This window comes from Rhinoderma darwinii, chromosome 1 (genome assembly GCF_050947455.1).
Source record: "Rhinoderma darwinii isolate aRhiDar2 chromosome 1, aRhiDar2.hap1, whole genome shotgun sequence".
NCBI classification, from domain to species: Eukaryota; Metazoa; Chordata; class Amphibia; order Anura; family Rhinodermatidae; genus Rhinoderma; species Rhinoderma darwinii.
Genome location: NC_134687.1, coordinates 625,557,930 through 625,575,894, shown reverse-complemented (window position 1 = coordinate 625,575,894; position 17,965 = coordinate 625,557,930). Strand labels below are relative to the sequence as shown.

The following is a 17,965-nucleotide window of genomic DNA, read 5'->3' as shown; positions in this document are numbered from 1 at the left end:
TGACCCGCAACCATAACCCAATATCTTTGTTATCCCATCTAATGTCAGGCCGCACTGCCTTCCGCTGTCGGAACTGCTCATCATAGCGCAGCCACGTCTGCCCGCTGTAAACTCGATGAGCCTCCCCAATAGCATCCATGTAACAGAAGAGGCCGGAACAATGTTCAGGCGTCTTCTGTGCAATTACGCTCGCCAAAATCGCAAACGCCTGCAACCAATTGACAAAAGTTTGCGGAATCAACCGATACCGACGTTTTTTCTTCTTTCTCCTTTTTGCTTTCCAACCATTTCCCTTTATCTAAATTAAACTTCTCCAATGGCAACAACGAAAAAATTTCAACATATTCGTCCCGCCATATTTTTTCCCGTACTTCAGGCTTCAGATGGGCCCCCAATGGGCCCTCAAAGCATACATAGACCTTGCCCTTCGCCTTATCATCCAACCGCACCTCATCCACCGCCCCATCCTTTTCTGTCTGCACCGACACTGCCACGCCCGATTCCCTAGACACCCCCCCAGCTCCACATGGCGTGCTATCCACCACTGCAGGCCCCACCGACGGCCCCACCCACGCTGAAACCGGGGACGGGGAACCCAACGCCCCCCTCCGCATCGCACCAACAGCTCACGCACACAACCCAACAATTCCCGAATCTCCCCCCCTCACTAACCGCACTCCCTGGACTCCCCCCGATACACCCCGGCAACCCCGTAGGCGCAAGTGAACCCCCACCAGCAGGGGCGAAGGATCCATGCAGACGTCCCTCTTGGTCACCGAACTCCCAGTCATCAACTTCATCCTGGCCAGCCGGCCCAGGACAAGCGCCACGCGCTTGACATCCACGACGCTCCAAGGGAGCGCTCCGGACTAGCGCAGATGAACTGGGCCTCTCCGCCCATCTGTCGGGGGCCTCGTCCACCCTGTGGCCCGCAGGTAGCCGCCCACCTGCCCGCCGTGTCACCACCGACCGTGGTACACGCCTGGAACCCGTGACATCATCTTGGGGACAGGTGGGCCGCCTGACTGGATCATCGCCAGCACGGCCCACTGCAAGTCCTAGATCCAGTCGTCTGGAGGCAGAGGGCGGTCCCAGCTGCAAGGGCGCCTGCCCCCCCACCTCCGCCGAGCCAGGCCGGCTTCCAGGATTCCTCTCAGACCGGGCCGTCCTGCTCCCGGCAGCCGAGCGAGGGGCCCGGCCTGGAGGGTCCCTCGTGGGGCTGCTTACCCTGCGTCTGGCTCGCGGCATTACTTCTGGGCTCAACCTCTCCGGAGGCCTCGTGTGACAGGACCGCAGCCGGGGAGGAGATGACATCACTGCCTGCGCTCCGGATCCAAGCACCGACACTGCCAAGCCTGCCCTTGGACCAAAGGGCTCCACTCGCTCCTCGCCTCGTCCGCTCACCGCCGAGCTCGAAGCCGCCGACAGCGGGCCGGAAAGCCCCAGCCCCTCCACCAGCCAAGCCATGCCTCGTTCTGCCACTGCCGCCCGGAGCTGAGTGAATAGTGCATCCATGCTTTAAAGCAGTACAGGACAAGCTTTCCTGTGCTGCTAGGTGTAATGGCGGCGTCCTTCCTCTCTGCCCCAATTAAGTATCCTAGCCTCGCCCCACTAACCTCCGCCCCCTAACCACCCCTCCTAACTCCTTATCTCCTTCCCTGCCTACATCCCTGATCACGGTGGCCTCCCCCTAGGGCATTCTGCCTGGTCCAGCCTGTACTGGCTCCTCAGTGTGTAACGAGCAGCAGAGAATATAGAGTTCACACGGCCTGCACAGTGGCGCTCGCTACATGCTGGGATGCTGCAGCACCCTGTGCACCCGCACATGTCGCACGCCCCTAAGGCCGGCCCTGCTCACAGTTGATTGTGGAATGTCTAGGAGGGAAGAAATTTCATGAACTGACTTGTTACTACGGTGGCGTCCTATTACAGGACTGGGCTGGAAGTCAGTGATCTCTTTACAACGACCCATTCTATCACTAACGTCTGTAAAGTGACTGCATGGCGAGTGCCGGATGTTATACACCTGTGTGAATGGGACTGAAGGAAACACCGGAATTCAATGATTAAGAGGCGGGGGGGGGGGGCAATACTTTTCTCCATATAGTGTGTGTATCAGTATCTTACGATTACTATTAGGGTAAGATAAAGTAAAAACGGGAAAACAGCCTCTGATTACAGCCTTTTTTATAGCATTAAACGCTTTTTTTATGCGTTATTTGGAGCTGTTTTTGGAGCTGTTTTTATATTGACACAATGAAAAACAGCTCAAAAAACGGCTCAAGAAGTGACGTGCACTTCTTTTTGTGGGGCGTTTCCCACCCTTTTTTTAAAATGTCCGTCGGAACAAAAAGCCGTTTTTTCCATTGGAATCAATGAGCAGATATTTGGAGGCGTTCATTTTCCCTATTTTCAGCAGTTTTTCGAGGTGTTTACGCCCTGAAACATCTGAAAATAAGCCGTGTGAACATACAGATTCGACTTGAAAAAACATTGCTTGAATTATCTGGATGTAATGATCTGTAATACTTATCATTTGGATGAAATACATGCATGCCTCTATAAAAAATTGCATCAAAATATTCGAGTCTGCTGCGGATTACTTTTCTCAGCTATTTGGATTGAAGAATCCATCCGTGAATTGCCTACAATGAATGGGGGTGCGACACCATTTATTTATAAGTAGTGTATAGGAGTCATAGCTGCCAATATGTGATCGCTGTGGTGAAATATCTAAAAATCATTCATTAATGTAAAGCATGGCCGGACTTAGGGGTGGGCAATCTGTGTGCTCGCACAGGGTGCACCAACGGTCCTTTCTGAAGTGGGCACCACAGATTACCTGGCACCCGAGACTTCTGACCACCATAAATCTTAATATTAATTGTATAACACGGTAATTAGATGACTTTCTGTATTTATCTCATGAAGACAACCCCTGCCCATATGCCCTTGGGATCCCCCTCCATTTAGAACTGAGAGCCACCGCTCTGGGAGACTCGAGCAATTCATTTGAATGGCCACCATATAATACTATATTTCTGCCGCAGCGGCCAATAGGGAAGCTACGGAATGTTCTGTTCCAGAAGCCAGGACTAAAACCTGTCCATTGCTGGAATTATTAGGGTACCCGTTGCAATTACTAATTGTTTCCAGCCTAGACAATCCTCTGTGTCATAAATATATCAGCAGCACATATCTCTCCCGTCTTGATAGTTTGTTACAATGTATCTGTGCAGTTAAAATGTATCAGTCTGAAGTCTAGAGGAATGCACAGGTGAGCTGTGATTTGGATGCAGAGTTTCACATTGAAATGCCCTGATTTACTGTGTAGGTTTGACTCAATGTATCTATGACATGACAGCCACCCCTTAGCACCATTTACACAGGTCGAAAATTATGTGCTGAATAATTTCTTAATAGCATTCAGTGCTCCATTTTTCTGATACACAGCTCCAAATCACCTGCAGAGATATAGAGATAAAAGAAAACATTGTCTGCCTGCAGCCACAACTAGAGGGAGCTAAGGAGCTTACTGCATACTGTCTTATTATTGAGTTCAATGTATAACAGTATACAGAAAGCTCTTACGCTCCACCTAGTGGTGGCAGCAGTTAACAAGAATGTGATATTTTAAATCTGTACCTACGTAGGGGTATTGGAGCTTTGTATCAGAAAAACAAAGCTCCAAACGTTATAAAGATATATTGAGAAATGAATCAGTGCAGAATTTTACACCTAAACACGACATGATAATAAAAAGAGGAGATTTACTTTAAAGATCATGTTTTCCAGATTCTTAGTGAGGTCCTTCCAATAGTAAGAAAGGGGGAATAATAGTGAGGACTTTTTTTTACTATGTGCTGAGTAACTTCAAGAAACTGTATGGAATGAGTAAAATATATATTTTTTGCTTCTCAGCATTGTCTGCTGTTTCTTGTGCTTCTCCTGGAGATCTGGGAAGGAGTTGGGTTTCTTCCCGGTTTATTTTCAAGGTAAGGATCATAAGCGAAATATCAATTCATAAAATACAACCAATGATATGAAACATTTGACAGCAAAATAACAAAATAAGAGTCAATGCTTCTTTTTTAGGTTCAGGATTGTCATCATATCTACTAACCGTCAATTTTTGGCGGGATTGCCAACTACAAAGGGGGCGGGGGTTGTGCAAATTTGCTCCAAAGTAGGCATTTATGGGAGGTATTATGGGCATTCGTGGACATATCTGGGACGGGCTTAAATTATCCTGCAAATGGGGATTTTAAAATGTATGAGACAGGTACAGCAGTCAGGCTGTGAGAATTTGAATCCATATAGAGAATGTAAACATAAAACAATAAGAAGAATAAAAACATAATAAATATATTGGAAAATAGCAGAAAAGTTAAAGGAGTTGTACAGGGTTTGAAAAACAGGGTTGGTTTCTTAAAAAAACAGCGCCACACCTGTCCATGGGTTGTATGTGGTATTACAGCTCGACTCTATTAAAGTGAAAGGGGATGATCTGCAATACCACACACTACCTGTGGACAGATGTGGCACTGTGTTTGGAAAAAATCAGCCATGATTTTCTAATCCTTTAAGGACAATTTCTAAAAGATATTATGTTTATTATTTGCACATTAGCAGTAGATGTACTTAGATAAGACTCAGCCGCTAATGATAAATGTTGTGTATGACATGGCAGCTCGCTGTATATTCCAGGGCTGGCGGGTCGAGAATCATGATATAAAATGAAGCTTATTGTATGAATGAGATTCAAAGAAGGCCCATCGGGCTCAATGAAGACTGCTCTAGTGGCTGATTCCGGGGACTGAGACGTTTCATCATTTAGGAATCTGTGAAACTCAATGCAACGTGTCAGTCACCAAAATCCAAACTTTTCACACTGCTGTCACATTCTAACACCAACGGAAAGTGTCCCCACTGTCACTCAACAGTAGTCCACGAATAGTAGTACAACTCGAGTGACATGAAAGTTGTACAGCAGGCAGTAATTGACTTCAGTCATTGTTTTTCCCTTTGTAAACACATTCAGGTAATCGTTTGCTTTCTACAGCTCTTATGCAGACCTATGTGTCTCCATGGTAGCAGACTACAAACAAACCCTGTGTAGTCTGATCCTGCAGTCACCTCCCTTTCGGCTTGTCCCCTATCACCTCCCTTTCCACTTGTCCCCTACTTCTTGCTAAGCTACTCTATGTTAGGAAAAAGTAGGGGACAGATGGAAGGGAGCAGGACTACAGGATCAGACTGAATAGGGTTTGCTTGTAGTCTGTTACCATGGAGACATATAGGTCTGCATAGAAACTGTAGACACAAAATGGTAGGAGATTTTTAATCAAGACTATTTGGAAAGTTGCTTTATTTTATAGGCATTTTGAGATATTCTTGCAGGAAGACAGAATTTTATCTTACACAAGGGATTTGGAGCTCATTATAAAAAAACAAAAACCACAGCCCCGACCTTTATAAAAATTTTGGACCTATGTATTGAATGAAATTAAGCATATGTTTACTTTCCTGCTCGAGACCCCCACTAACCCCTGCACCAACCTAAAAAATATAATAAGAATGATAGTAAATGCTTAATTGTTATCCACTAAGCACTATAGGACTCAAAGGATATTAGATATTATCCCATAATCACCATGTATAATGTATATCAATATTAACCCCTTCTTCACCTTAGACCTCTAGAGATATTAACTGCTAAACTCTCCAGACCACCAGGAGTATGACAGAAATACTGTCACAAACCCCGAAACCTCACCATGTAAAAGTTTATGATGTCATTTATGTAGAAAGTTGGCAAAGTCCGTATCATTGGGGCACTTTGTTGTCTTTGTTGTGGGCACCAACGCACTTGGAACTCCCCCTAAAATTTTGTGGATAGGGGTTTTCCTTTAAAATGGTTTTCTGAGGATGTAATATTGATGGCTTATCCTTTAGCATAGGACAACAATATATCATCAGTAGGGGTCCAATCAGTGTCATCAAAAGGGCCACGGAGCTCCAGTGAGCGCCACGTCCCCTTTACGTCCCCTTTACAGCGCTGTACATTTGATTGTGGCTGTGTCTGGAACTGCAGCTCAGTCACAGTGGTCTTTTCATACAGCTGATTGGAAGGGGGACAGGAGTTGGACCCCCACTGATCAGATATTGATGACCTACCCAAGGAATTGGCCATCAATATTACAGTCCTGGAAAACCCTAAGTCCTCGTCCATTCTTTGGTCATATTGATAAGATTGAAAACTGTAATGCTAGTACAAAAAGAACTAAAAAGACTTCCAATCAGTGTTGTTGGTGCTTGCGGTGATGTATAAAATATAAATATAGATTGGCATCGTTTGTACTCTTGCTATTGCCCCCCACCCTAGACATATTCTTAGCTCATCTTCTTGTCTTTTTTAATGTTGTAGGTATTAATGTTTTTTGTTTTTTTTTATAACAACTTTTTATTGATTTTTCAACAGAGAAAAACAGAACTAAGTGCATGACATTATATTGGACATTACAATTGGGTTAGTCAAAGACGTCAATAAAGCGCCAATACAATTTTGCGGAGATCATACAGGATAGTTTGACATAGTTCCAAACATAGTTAACAGTGTTAACAACTTTAACAACTTGAAACTCCCCCCTCCCCCCCTGACATTCGATAAATGCAATATTGAGATATATAATGCAAAATGGACATAAAGAAAAATTCAGGTACTTAGAAGCAAAATGAATCCAAATCACCTCCCTAGGCAGCTCAGCCCTCGGATACTGACTGAGTCATCTCTTCAGTACTCCCAACGTCCCCGCCACAGCCCTCGTCAAGTACCAAGAGGTATAGTAGAACGGTGTCATCAGATCTTTAATTTCATTGGGCTGGAAATGTTTACATATAAAAACTTTCAATTTTTGTAAAAATTCCGAAGAACAGGATTCCGCTGTTCGTTCAATATCCAGCCGATCCATATATACACTACCGTTCAAAAGTTTGGGGTGACCCAGACAATTTTGTGTTTTCCATGAAAACTCACACTTATATTTATCAAATGAGTTGCAAAATGACTAGAAAATATAGTCAAGACATTGACAAGGTTAGAAATAATGATTTTTATTTCAAATAATAATTTTCTCCTTCAAACTTTGCTTTCGTCAAAGAATGCTCCATTTGCAGCAATTACAGCATTGCTGTCCACAGGGTATGGCATGGCGTTGCAAAATGGAGTGATAGCCTTCCTTATTCAAAATCCCTTTTACCTTGTACAAATCTCCCACTTTACCAGCACCAAAGCAACCCCAGACCATCACATTACCTCCACCATGCTTGACAGATGGCGTCAGACACTCTTCCAGCATCTTTTCAGTTGTTCTGCGTCTCACAAATGTTCTTCTGTGTGATCTAAACACCTCAAACTTCGATTCATCTGTCCATAACACTTTTTTCCAATCTTCCTCTGTCCAATGTCTGTGTGCTTTTGCCCATATTAATCTTTTCCTTTTATTAGCCAGTCTCAGATATGGCTTTTTCTTTGCCACTCTGCCCTGAAGGCCAGCATCCCGCTGTTGCCTCTTCACTGTAGACGTTGACACTGGCGTTTTGCGGGTACTATTTAATGAAGCTGCCAGTTGAGGACCTGTGAGGCGTCTATTTCTCAAACTAGAGACTCTAGAGACCCCCACGATTGCTAAAGTGAAGCGGTAGAAGTGCACGATTGAATGCTGCGCCGCTTCGTTTCTGATCGGCATTCATACACCGCTTGCTCGGCTTTCCGAGAAAAGCAGATCAGAAAGGAAGCGGCACTGCTTTGGCCACTTTGTTTTAGCGATCCATGGGGGTCTAAGTGCTCGGACCCCCACCGATCAAAACGTCTGACATTTTACTATGACATGTCAAAAGTTTTTAAAAAGTTTAGTTACACTTTAAAGGGGTTTTCCCGAGAGGGAAATTTATGACATATCCTGTGGATCCTGTCAGATAGATGTGTGTGCCACCTCTGGGACCCGCATCTATCTCTAGAACCGGGCCCCCTAAACCCTGTTCTACCTCTTTTTGCTATCACTGCCTCCCGGCCACTTCCTGACTTCATGGACTTTCCGTAACTATTCAGTTCCATGGGACTTACGTAAACAGCGTAGCTCAGCAAGCTAAATCTCCCACTTTACCAGCACCAAAGCAACCCCAGACCATCACATTACCTCCACCATGATTGATAAATTGCGTCAGGCACTCTTCCAGCATCTTTTCAGTTGTTCTGCGTCTCACAAATGTTCTTCTGTGTGATCCAAACACCTCAAACTTCGATTCGTCTGTCCATAACACTTTTTTCCAATCTTCCTCTGTCCAATGTCTGTGTGCTTTTGCCCATATTAATCTTTTCCTTTTATTAGCCAGTCTCAGATATGGCTTTTTCTTTGCCACTCTGCCCTGAAGGCCAGCATCCCGCTGTTGCCTCTTCACTGTAGACGTTGACACTGGCGTTTTGCGGGTACTATTTAATGAAGCTGCCAGTTGAGGACCTGTGAGGCGTCTATTTCTCAAACTAGAGACTCTAATGTACTTGTCTTGTTGCTCAGTTGTGCAGCGGGGCCTCCCACTTCTCTTTCTACTTTGGTTAGAGCCTGTCTGTGCTGTCCTCTGAAGGGAGTAGTGTACACCGTTGTAGGAAATCTTCAGTTTCTTGGCAATTTCTCGCATGGAATAGCCTTCATTTCTAAGAACAAGAATAGACTGTCGAGTTTCACATGAAAGCTCTCTTTTTCTAGCCATTTTGAGAGTTTAATCGAACCCACAAATGTAATGCTCCAGATTCTCAACTAGCTCAAAGGAAGGTCAGTTTTATAGCTCCTCTAAACAGCAAAACTGTTTACAGCGGTGCTAACATAATTGCACAAGGGTTTTCAAGTGTTTTCTAATCATCCATTAGCCTTCTAACACAGTTAGCAAACACAATGTACCATTAGAACACTGGAGTGATGGTTGCTGGAAATGGTCCTCTATACACCTATGTAGATATTGCATTAAAAACAGATGTTTGCAGCTAGAATAGTCATTTAGCACATTAACAATGTATAGAGTGTATTTCTGATTAATTTAATGTTATCTTCATTGAAAAAAACTGTGCTTTTCTCTCAAAAATAAGGAGATTTCTAAGTGACCCTAAACTTTTGAACGGTAGTGTATATATTTTTTCAACTGAGAAATAACCTCAAGGATTGACAGAAGCTGTGGCTTAAGCCAAAGGGCAAGCATGGATCTTTTGGCCACCAGAAGAAAGGCATGAAGTGCGTCAGGAACGTGCTGAGCAACAGGGAAGACATGAAACAAAAGGGGTAACGGCTCCACTGCAAGTGATATCCCCCATGTATCCATAATAACCCTGGAAATCTCATTCCAATGTGTAAATAGTTTGGGGCAAGTCCACAAACCATGAAACAGATTCGTCTTGGGTGTGTGACAACATAGACACGCCACAAGTCTATCAGCAAAGTTGGGATGAGGGGGAATGTCAAAACCATATATAGCCCTGTGGATGAACTTAAAGGGATCCTGTCATCAACATCTTACCTGTTAAACTCGCCTGACCCCTCAATGGCCGCAGCTGTCCAGAGTTCGTTCCTGTTCTCTTCTTCTTTCCTGAAGTCCTCCTCTGTCAGTAAATATCGTCGTTTAAACTCTTCCCGCCTTTTATGGTAATTATTTTTCCCTCTGGGACGCAGCTTCTTAACCCCGCCCACCGTTGCCACCTGTCTGGCCCTGACTGGCTAAGGCGCTGTCAATCAAAAAGAAGGAGGTGGAGTCCACTCTGAGATGCTGGAGGAATGAAAATCTGACTCTTTTCAGATGAAGATTTGACTCTTTTCTGCTCATTTGCATACGGCGTGGGACCACTGAAAAATGGAATACTAAAGCTACAGAGCTTACTTAGAACATATTTATAGCTTAGATGACAATGATTTTTCACCCACTTTCACCAGGTATTGCTGGCTTTATAGCTAAAATGCTGGTGACAGGTTCTTAAAGTGTGTCTCCCTCCACTGTTCACAAACAACTGCTTTACATACCCGTGCCCACCCCCCTAAAATCTGTTGGGTAAGATCTTGTTGAGGAATCTCTTTACTCCACGTTTTGAACATTGTGGAAGTGGTAGCTTTGGCCATTGTGTCTCGCAGTGTGTAGTATAGAAAGGATAAAGAGGATTTAACTGGGGGAGACATAATCAAGGTATCTAAGAGATTCTTAGAACATTCAGGAGCTACATTGTGCAACTTTGACCTAAAAAAAGACATTAATTGGCAATAGGCTAGGTGATGCCGTGAAGAGAGATTTTTTTAAGGCTTGCAACTCTTGGAAAGTCATATAGCGGTTTTCAGTAGAGTGTAGTAGATGGCTAAGCTTAGAGATCCCCAACAAGTTAATTTCACGAAAAAAAAATATGGAACGCTTCAGGAATTTGCGTGTCATCCTTGCGCAGGGGTGTATTAATGTTTTAATTGTAAAAAATTGTAAAAAATTGTAAAAAATTCCCTGGTGGTGGCCATTTTGTAGACACACACTTCCTCTTGTTGGCCATATTGTAGACACATCTTTCCTGTTTTGTCTGTGTAGACTGTGCAGCAGGGTGTTTGCTTTATGGCAGATGTTATATCCTAATGCTATTTACTACTGAGCATTCATATATTATATATTTCTAGGCAGGTGAAAAAAGTTGACTGCAAATGGGGCTCCTATGGACCTTGGTCAGAATGTGACGGCTGCTCTAAAACACAGGTATGTCACCTTGTCACACCTATATGGGACAGGACAGTGTGATTTTAATGTCCTGTACACATTAGACAGCAACATTTTGTGGACTGAACCACAATTAAAGGGGTTTTCCACACCCGACATGTTATAAGAGGCTCTCTGGCTGCTGGGACCCACACAAAGGTCTGGACCGAACAGGTTCCAGCACTGATTTTAGTGAGGATTTTTGTCGTATTTCAGCAAATTCTTTACATCTATGTCCCACTTTAAAAATGTGGTCTACCATGGCCAAGAGTGTACTCATCCAAAATATTTTGCTTTTGGGAGGCAAATATTTTTTGAAATTACTAATATTCTCTCTCTCTATTTCCCATATAGACTCGAAGACGGACCATTGAGATTTATGCCCAGTATGGTGGTCTTGAATGCAGTGGAAATTCTTACGAAATTCAGTCTTGTATTCCCACCAAAGGTTGTCCTATAGAAGATGGGTGTGGAGACAGATTTCGATGCTTTTCAGGTAATGTTTTAACTTTTTTTTTTAATGTGATATAATTGACATCAAATTCTATCAAGTACCAGCCTAAAGAACAAACTGGGCTTTTTTTTCAGCCAATAGTCTATGGGGGGGGGGGGGGTGTATTTTTAATTTATTAGTCTAGTTGTGTATTTTTTTATCTTTTTTAGTGTAATAGATCCTAGACATCTGTAGTTTATCCAAGTTCTGACACCATGGACTGCCCACACATTATATGAGTAAAACCTAGCTCAGTCCAAAAAATCTATTTAGATGCAATTTTTTAGACACATTAATAGGAAAGATTTGGGCTCACAGGTAACATCTTCTCTGATTGGAGTTGTTCACTTTCCCTTCTCTTCTCATTTGGCCCAGATTGCCATGAAGACTTCTTCCAGCCACAACTTGTCTCTGCAGAGTTTTCTGCCAAGACATCTTTGTACTTCTTTTCCAGTATCTATTCCCAACCCTCTGCACAAAACTCCCCATCCTGCTGCTACCACTAGTGCTGTGCTCCACATTTGCCCTATTACTGTACCTGCTATGATGCATAGTGTCCTCAAATACTATACTGCAAAAATATTGTAAATAACAGTGCCACACAATCACCCTAAACCAGTAGTGCCAGACAGATAGTGACTCCAAAATAATAGACCCACACGGATAATGACAATAACAACAATAGTGCCAGACAGATTGTGCCCCTGAAAGCAATACTGCCAGATGGACAGTGACCTAGTCAGTAATAGTTACCCATTTGGTGCCTCAAACAGTAATAGTGCCCGTTTAAGCCCCACACAGTAATAGTGCCCCCTTTAGGCCCCATAGTGTAACAGTGAACTTCTGAATGCCCCAATAATAGTGCCCCGATTTTTATTCCTCACACAGTAACCTCCTTTTTGCCCTTAAACTTTAATAATGCCCCCCTTTGTGCCCCACATAATCAATGGCACACTTTCTACCCCCACACAGCAATAATGTCCCCTTTTGTGCCTCCCCTACACAGTAAGGGCATGCCCCCACGTGGCGGATTTCCTTCGCAACTGTCCGCATCAATGCCGCACCTAATCCGGGTTGCGGATTACGGCTGCGGATCTGCCCAAAATGTGCAGTAAATTGATGCGGACTAGCTGCTGCGGACTGCGGGAAAAGTGCTTCCCTTCTCCCTATCAGTGCAGGATAGAGAGAAGGGACAGCACTTTCCCTAGTGAAAGTAAACGAATTTCATACTTACCGGCCGTTGTCTTGGTGACGCGTCCCTCTTTCGGCATCCAGCCCTACCTCCCTGGATGACGCGGCAGTCCATGTGACCGCTGCAGCCTGTGATTGGCTGCAGCCGTCACTTAGACTGAAACGTCATCCTGGGAAGCTGGACTGGAGACAGAAGCAGGGAGTTCTCGGTAAGTATGAACTTCTATTTTTTTACAGGTTGCTGTATATTGGGATCGGTAGTCACTATCCAGGGTGCAGAAACAGTTACTGCCGATCGCTTAACTCTTTCAGCACCCTGGACAGTGACTATTTACTGACGTCTCCTAGCAACGCTCCCGTAATTCCGGGAGCCCCATTGACTTCCTCAGTCTGGCTGTAGACCTAGAAATACATAGGTCCAGCCAGAATGAAGAAATGTCATGTTAAAAAAGCAAGACGCATCCGCAGCACACATAACATGTGCATGACAGCTGCGGACTTCATTGCGGAATTTAGAATCTCCATTGAAGTCAATGGAGAAATTCCGCCATGAGTCCGCAACCAGTCCGCCACTGCTCCGCAACAGATAGAGCATGCTGCGGACACCAAATTCCGCTCCGCAGCCTATGCTCCGCAGCGGAATTTTACGCATCGTCTAAACGAACACTTCTAAATTTAAGTGGAAGTCAATGGAGAAACGGCTCCGCTGCGGATTAACGCTGCGGAGTGTCCGCAGCGGAATTCAAGTGAAATTCCGCCACGTGTGAACCCAGCCTAATAGTAGTCCTGAAAATAAGAAAATCATACTCACCTAACCTCTTCCGGCGTGTGCTACAGTGATGTCATGGTAGTGCCTACGCTGGTGCAGGTGGCGTGTTGTAGTAACGTCTGGAGGCTAAAACAGGGGTCTCAAACTTGGCCGGGTAAATGGGCCACATATAGAAAAAATGTGAAGTTGACGGACCGCATTACTTTCGAATTTGATACATTACAAAATTATTGTTAAGCAATTAGTTATTTGAACTACCATAATAATACTACATTACTATAATAATACAACATTCCTATAACAATACTACATTACGATAGTACTACGTTACTATAACAACAATGCTACATTATTATAATAATACTACATTACTATAATACTACATTACTATAACAATACTATATTACTATAATATGACATTACTATAACATTACTACATTAGGAAACTCCCTCCGTCTGGAGAAAAAAAGGTTCAACCTGCAGAGGCGACAAGCCTTCTTTACTGTGAGAACGGTGAATCTATGGAATAGTCACCGCAGGAGCCGTCACAGCAGGGACAGTAGATGGCTTTAAAAAAGATAATTTCCTAGAACAAAAAAATATAAGCTCCTATGTGTAGAAATTTTTATCTTCCCTTTTCCCTTCCCTAGGTTGCACTTGATGGACATGTGTCTTTTTTCAACCGTACTAACTATGTAACTATGTAACTATTACTATAATAATACTACATTACTATAATAATACGACATTACTATTATAATAATAATAATAATAATAATAATACTCCATTACTATAACAATACCGCATTACTATAATACTACAGTACTATAATAATGCTACATTACTATAACAATACTACATTACTATAATAATACTACATTACTGTAACAATACTACATTACTACATTACTATAATACTACATTACTGTAACAATACATTACTACATTACTATAATACTACATTACTGTAACAATACTACATTACTACATTACTATAATACTACATTACTGTAACAATACTACATTACTACATTACTATAATACTACATTACTGTAATAATACTAGATTACTTTAATACTACTACATTAATATATCACTACATTACTATGATAATACTACATTACTATAACAATACTACATTATTATAATACTACATTACTATAATAATACTAAATTACTACAACAATACTACATTACTATAATAATACTACATTACTACATTACTATAATACTACATTACTGTAACAATACATTACTACATTACTATAATACTACATTACTGTAACAATACTACATTACTACATTACTATAATACTACATTACTGTAATAATACTAGATTACTTTAATACTACTACATTAATATATCACTACATTACTATGATAATACTACATTACTATAACAATACTACATTATTATAATACTACATTACTATAATAATACTAAATTACTACAACAATACTACATTACTATAATAATACTACATTACTATAATACTACACTACTAAAACAATACTACATTACTGTAATAATACTACATTACAATAACAATACCACATTACTATAACCCTACTACATTACTATAATAATACTATATTGCTACAATACTACATTACGATAATACTACATTACGCTAATAATATTACATTACTATAATAATACTTTACTACAGTATAATAATACTACATTACTATAATAATGCCGCTAGGTTTAAACTTAACGGAAATTTGCGAGATTTCTCCACGTGCTTATTTCAACAATCCAGTTTTACAGTTTTAGGCTATGTTCACACAGAGTATTTTGCCGAGTTTTTTGACACGGAAACCGTGCCAAAAAGCTAGTCAAAAACGGCCCGAATATGCCTCCCGTCGATTTCAATGGGAGGCGGGGGCGGTTTTCTCCCGCGGGCGGTAAAACCGGCTCGCAGGAGAAAGAAGCGACATGTCCTATCTTCGGGCGTTTCCGCGTCTGACCTCCCATTGACTTCAATGGGAGGCAGAGAAAGCGTATTTTGAGGCGTTTTATGCCCGCAGCGCCCAATGGCCGCGGGCGAAAAAAGCTGCGAAAAACGCAGCGAAAATCAGCGTGCAGGCAGAGGAAAATCTGCCTCAAACTTCCAAACGGCTTTTTGAGGCAGAAATTCTGCCTGCAAAATACTCTGTGTGAACATAGCCTAAATGTCGCTAAATGCAGTCCGGCGGCTCAGTTGGCAGAGTTTGGCAGACACACAAATGTCAAGATTAGGCAGCCCCTTTTTAGATCATGCCACAGTGCCCTCTATAGATACTGCCACAGTGCCCTAAATGGAAGCCACATCATACTACATTTTCTTTAGAGCGGCCACAGATTCCCCCGGCAAAATCAGATGTGGTGCCAGACCAAACTGAAAGAAGTTGTCTCTTGTGAGTCTGTCCTAATGAGAGATGTCCTATATAATGAGTAGGTTATTCTTGGCAGTATGTAAATTACATGTACAAAAAAGAAAAACATTCCTCCAACTTTTTGGATGTCATTTCATAGGTAAGCCTTCTGAGCTGTCATACTACAGTCATGTGTAGTTAGACTTGTGTCTTGCTTTTACTGTTCTTAGATAATTTCTGATACATGACCTTACCTCCGCTATGTAATATGGGATGGGGAGAGTGATTGTCTCCCATTCTATGTGTTTTTTAAGGTCAGTGTATCAGTAAAGCATTCGTCTGTAATGGCGATCATGATTGTGAAGAAGACGGCACCGATGAGGCCAACTGTGAAGAGCGTCACAAAGTGTGCGACACTGATAAATACGCCCCCAATACAGAACTAACCGGACTGGGGTAAGAAAAAGTCCTAACATTCAGTTTTAACCAGCTTCATTTAGGACTTGTTCAAGGTTTGTGAAGGCCCCATGGCAAAAAATTGTTGGGGGGGGGCTCTTTCTATTTTTTTGGAGATGGGTGAAGAATTGCTCAGAAAAGTCAGCACACTGCCTGGGATGCTGGGAACTGAGTGTTTTAGTATATGGTAGTAATTGCAGCCCTTGATTTGTGGTAGTGAATTGCCGTTGATGCCCTACCTGGCCCCGGGGTCGCCATCATGGATTTCTGGGCACCATACAGCCATTTAACCAGATATGTGCGTGTCATGGAGGAGACAAAAAAGTGGCGGGGGCTGAGGGGAGAGACACAAGGTAGCAGGGGAGTGAAAAACCTAAAGAAAAAAATTGTTATACTATAGCTGCAGCCTGCACAGAAGAACACTGAAAGGCAGCAGCTCCAGGCCCCCGGACCTCTTATTACCTAACCAGATTACCACTGCACAGTTCTTGGCTGCTGGCCGCACACTCATAAAACCATCGGTTTATACAGTGAAGGAAATAAGTATTTGATCCCTTGCTGATTTTGTAAGTTTGCCCACTGTCAAAGACATGAACAGTCTAGAATGTTTAGGCTAGGTTAATTTTACCAGTGAGAGATAGATTATATAAAAAAAATAAAAAAAAATCACATTGTCAAAATTATATATATTTATTTGCATTGTGCACAGAGAAATAAGTATTTGATCCCTTTGGCAAACAAGACTTAATACTTGGTGGCAAAACCCTTGTTGGCAAGCACAGCAGTCAGACATTTTTAGTAGTTGATGATGAGGTTTGCGCACATGTTAGATGGAATTTTGGCCCACTCCTCTTTGCAGATCATCTGTAAATCATTAAGATTTCGAGGCTGTCGCTTGGCAACTCGGATCTTCAGCTCCCTCCATAAGTATTCGATGGGATTAAGGTCTGGAGACTGGCTAGGCCACTCCATGACCTTAATGTGCTTCTTTTTGAGCCACTCCTTTGTTGCCTTGGCTGTATGTTTCGGGTCGTTGTCGTGCTGGAAGACCCAGCCACGAGCCATTTTTAATGTCCTGGTGGAGGGAAGGAGGTTGTCACTCAGGATTTGACGGTACATGGCTCCATCCGTTCTCCCATTGATGCGGTGAAGTAGTCCTGTGCCCTTAGCAGAGAAACACCCCCAAAACATAATGTTTCCACCTCCATGCTTGACAGTGGGGACGGTGTTCTTTGGGTCATAGGCAGCATTTCTCTTCCTCCAAAAACGGCGAGTTGAGTTAATGCCAAAGAGCTCAATTTTAGTCTCATCTGACCACAGCACCTTCTCCCAATCACTCTCAGAATCATCCAGATGTTCATTTGCAAACTTCAGACGGGCCTGTACATGTGCCTTCTTGAGCAGGGGGACCTTGCGGGCACTGCAGGATTTTAATCCATTACGGCGTAATGTGTTACCAATGGTTTTCTTGGTGACTGTGGTCCCAGCTGCCTTGAGATCATTAACAAGTTCCCCCCGTGTAGTTTTCGGCTGAGCTCTCACCTTCCTCAGGATCAAGGATACCCCACGAGGTGAGATTTTGCATGGAGCCCCAGATCGATGTCGATTGACAGTCATTTTGTATGTCTTCCATTTTCTTACTATTGCACCATCAGTTGTCTCCTTCTCACCCAGCGTCTTACTTATGGTTTTGTAGCCCATTCCAGCCTTGTGCAGGTCTATGATCTTGTCCCTGACATCCTTAGAAAGCTCTTTGGTCTTGCCCATGTTGTAGAGGTTAGAGTCAGACTGATTAATTGAGTCTGTGGACAGGAGTCTTTTATACAGGTGACCATGTAAGAGCTGTCTAATGCAGGCACCAAGTTGATTTGGAGCGTGTAACTGGTCTGGAGGAGGCTGAACTCTTAATGGTTGGTAGGGGATCA

The 17,965-nt window shown here is 42.9% G+C and overlaps 2 protein-coding genes across 2 annotated transcripts in view; one reads left to right on the top strand and one right to left on the bottom strand.

Annotated features, from left to right (window-relative positions):
• The window catches only part of RIMOC1 (RAB7A interacting MON1-CCZ1 complex subunit 1), a 48,279-nt gene extending 38,618 nt beyond the window's left edge, over positions 1-9,661 (bottom strand). The window contains exon 1 of the mRNA XM_075842393.1: positions 9,568-9,661. The gene's annotated coding sequence lies outside the window, so the exon portion shown is untranslated. The remainder of the gene's footprint in view (positions 1-9,567) is intronic.
• The window catches only part of C7 (complement C7), a 70,767-nt gene that overhangs the window by 10,688 nt on the left and 42,114 nt on the right, over positions 1-17,965 (top strand). Inside the window, exons 2-5 of the mRNA XM_075842375.1 lie at positions 3,922-3,995; positions 10,695-10,770; positions 11,125-11,266; positions 15,899-16,040. Coding sequence (XP_075698490.1) covers positions 3,922-3,995; positions 10,695-10,770; positions 11,125-11,266; positions 15,899-16,040 — 434 coding nt within the window. The remainder of the gene's footprint in view (positions 1-3,921; positions 3,996-10,694; positions 10,771-11,124; positions 11,267-15,898; positions 16,041-17,965) is intronic.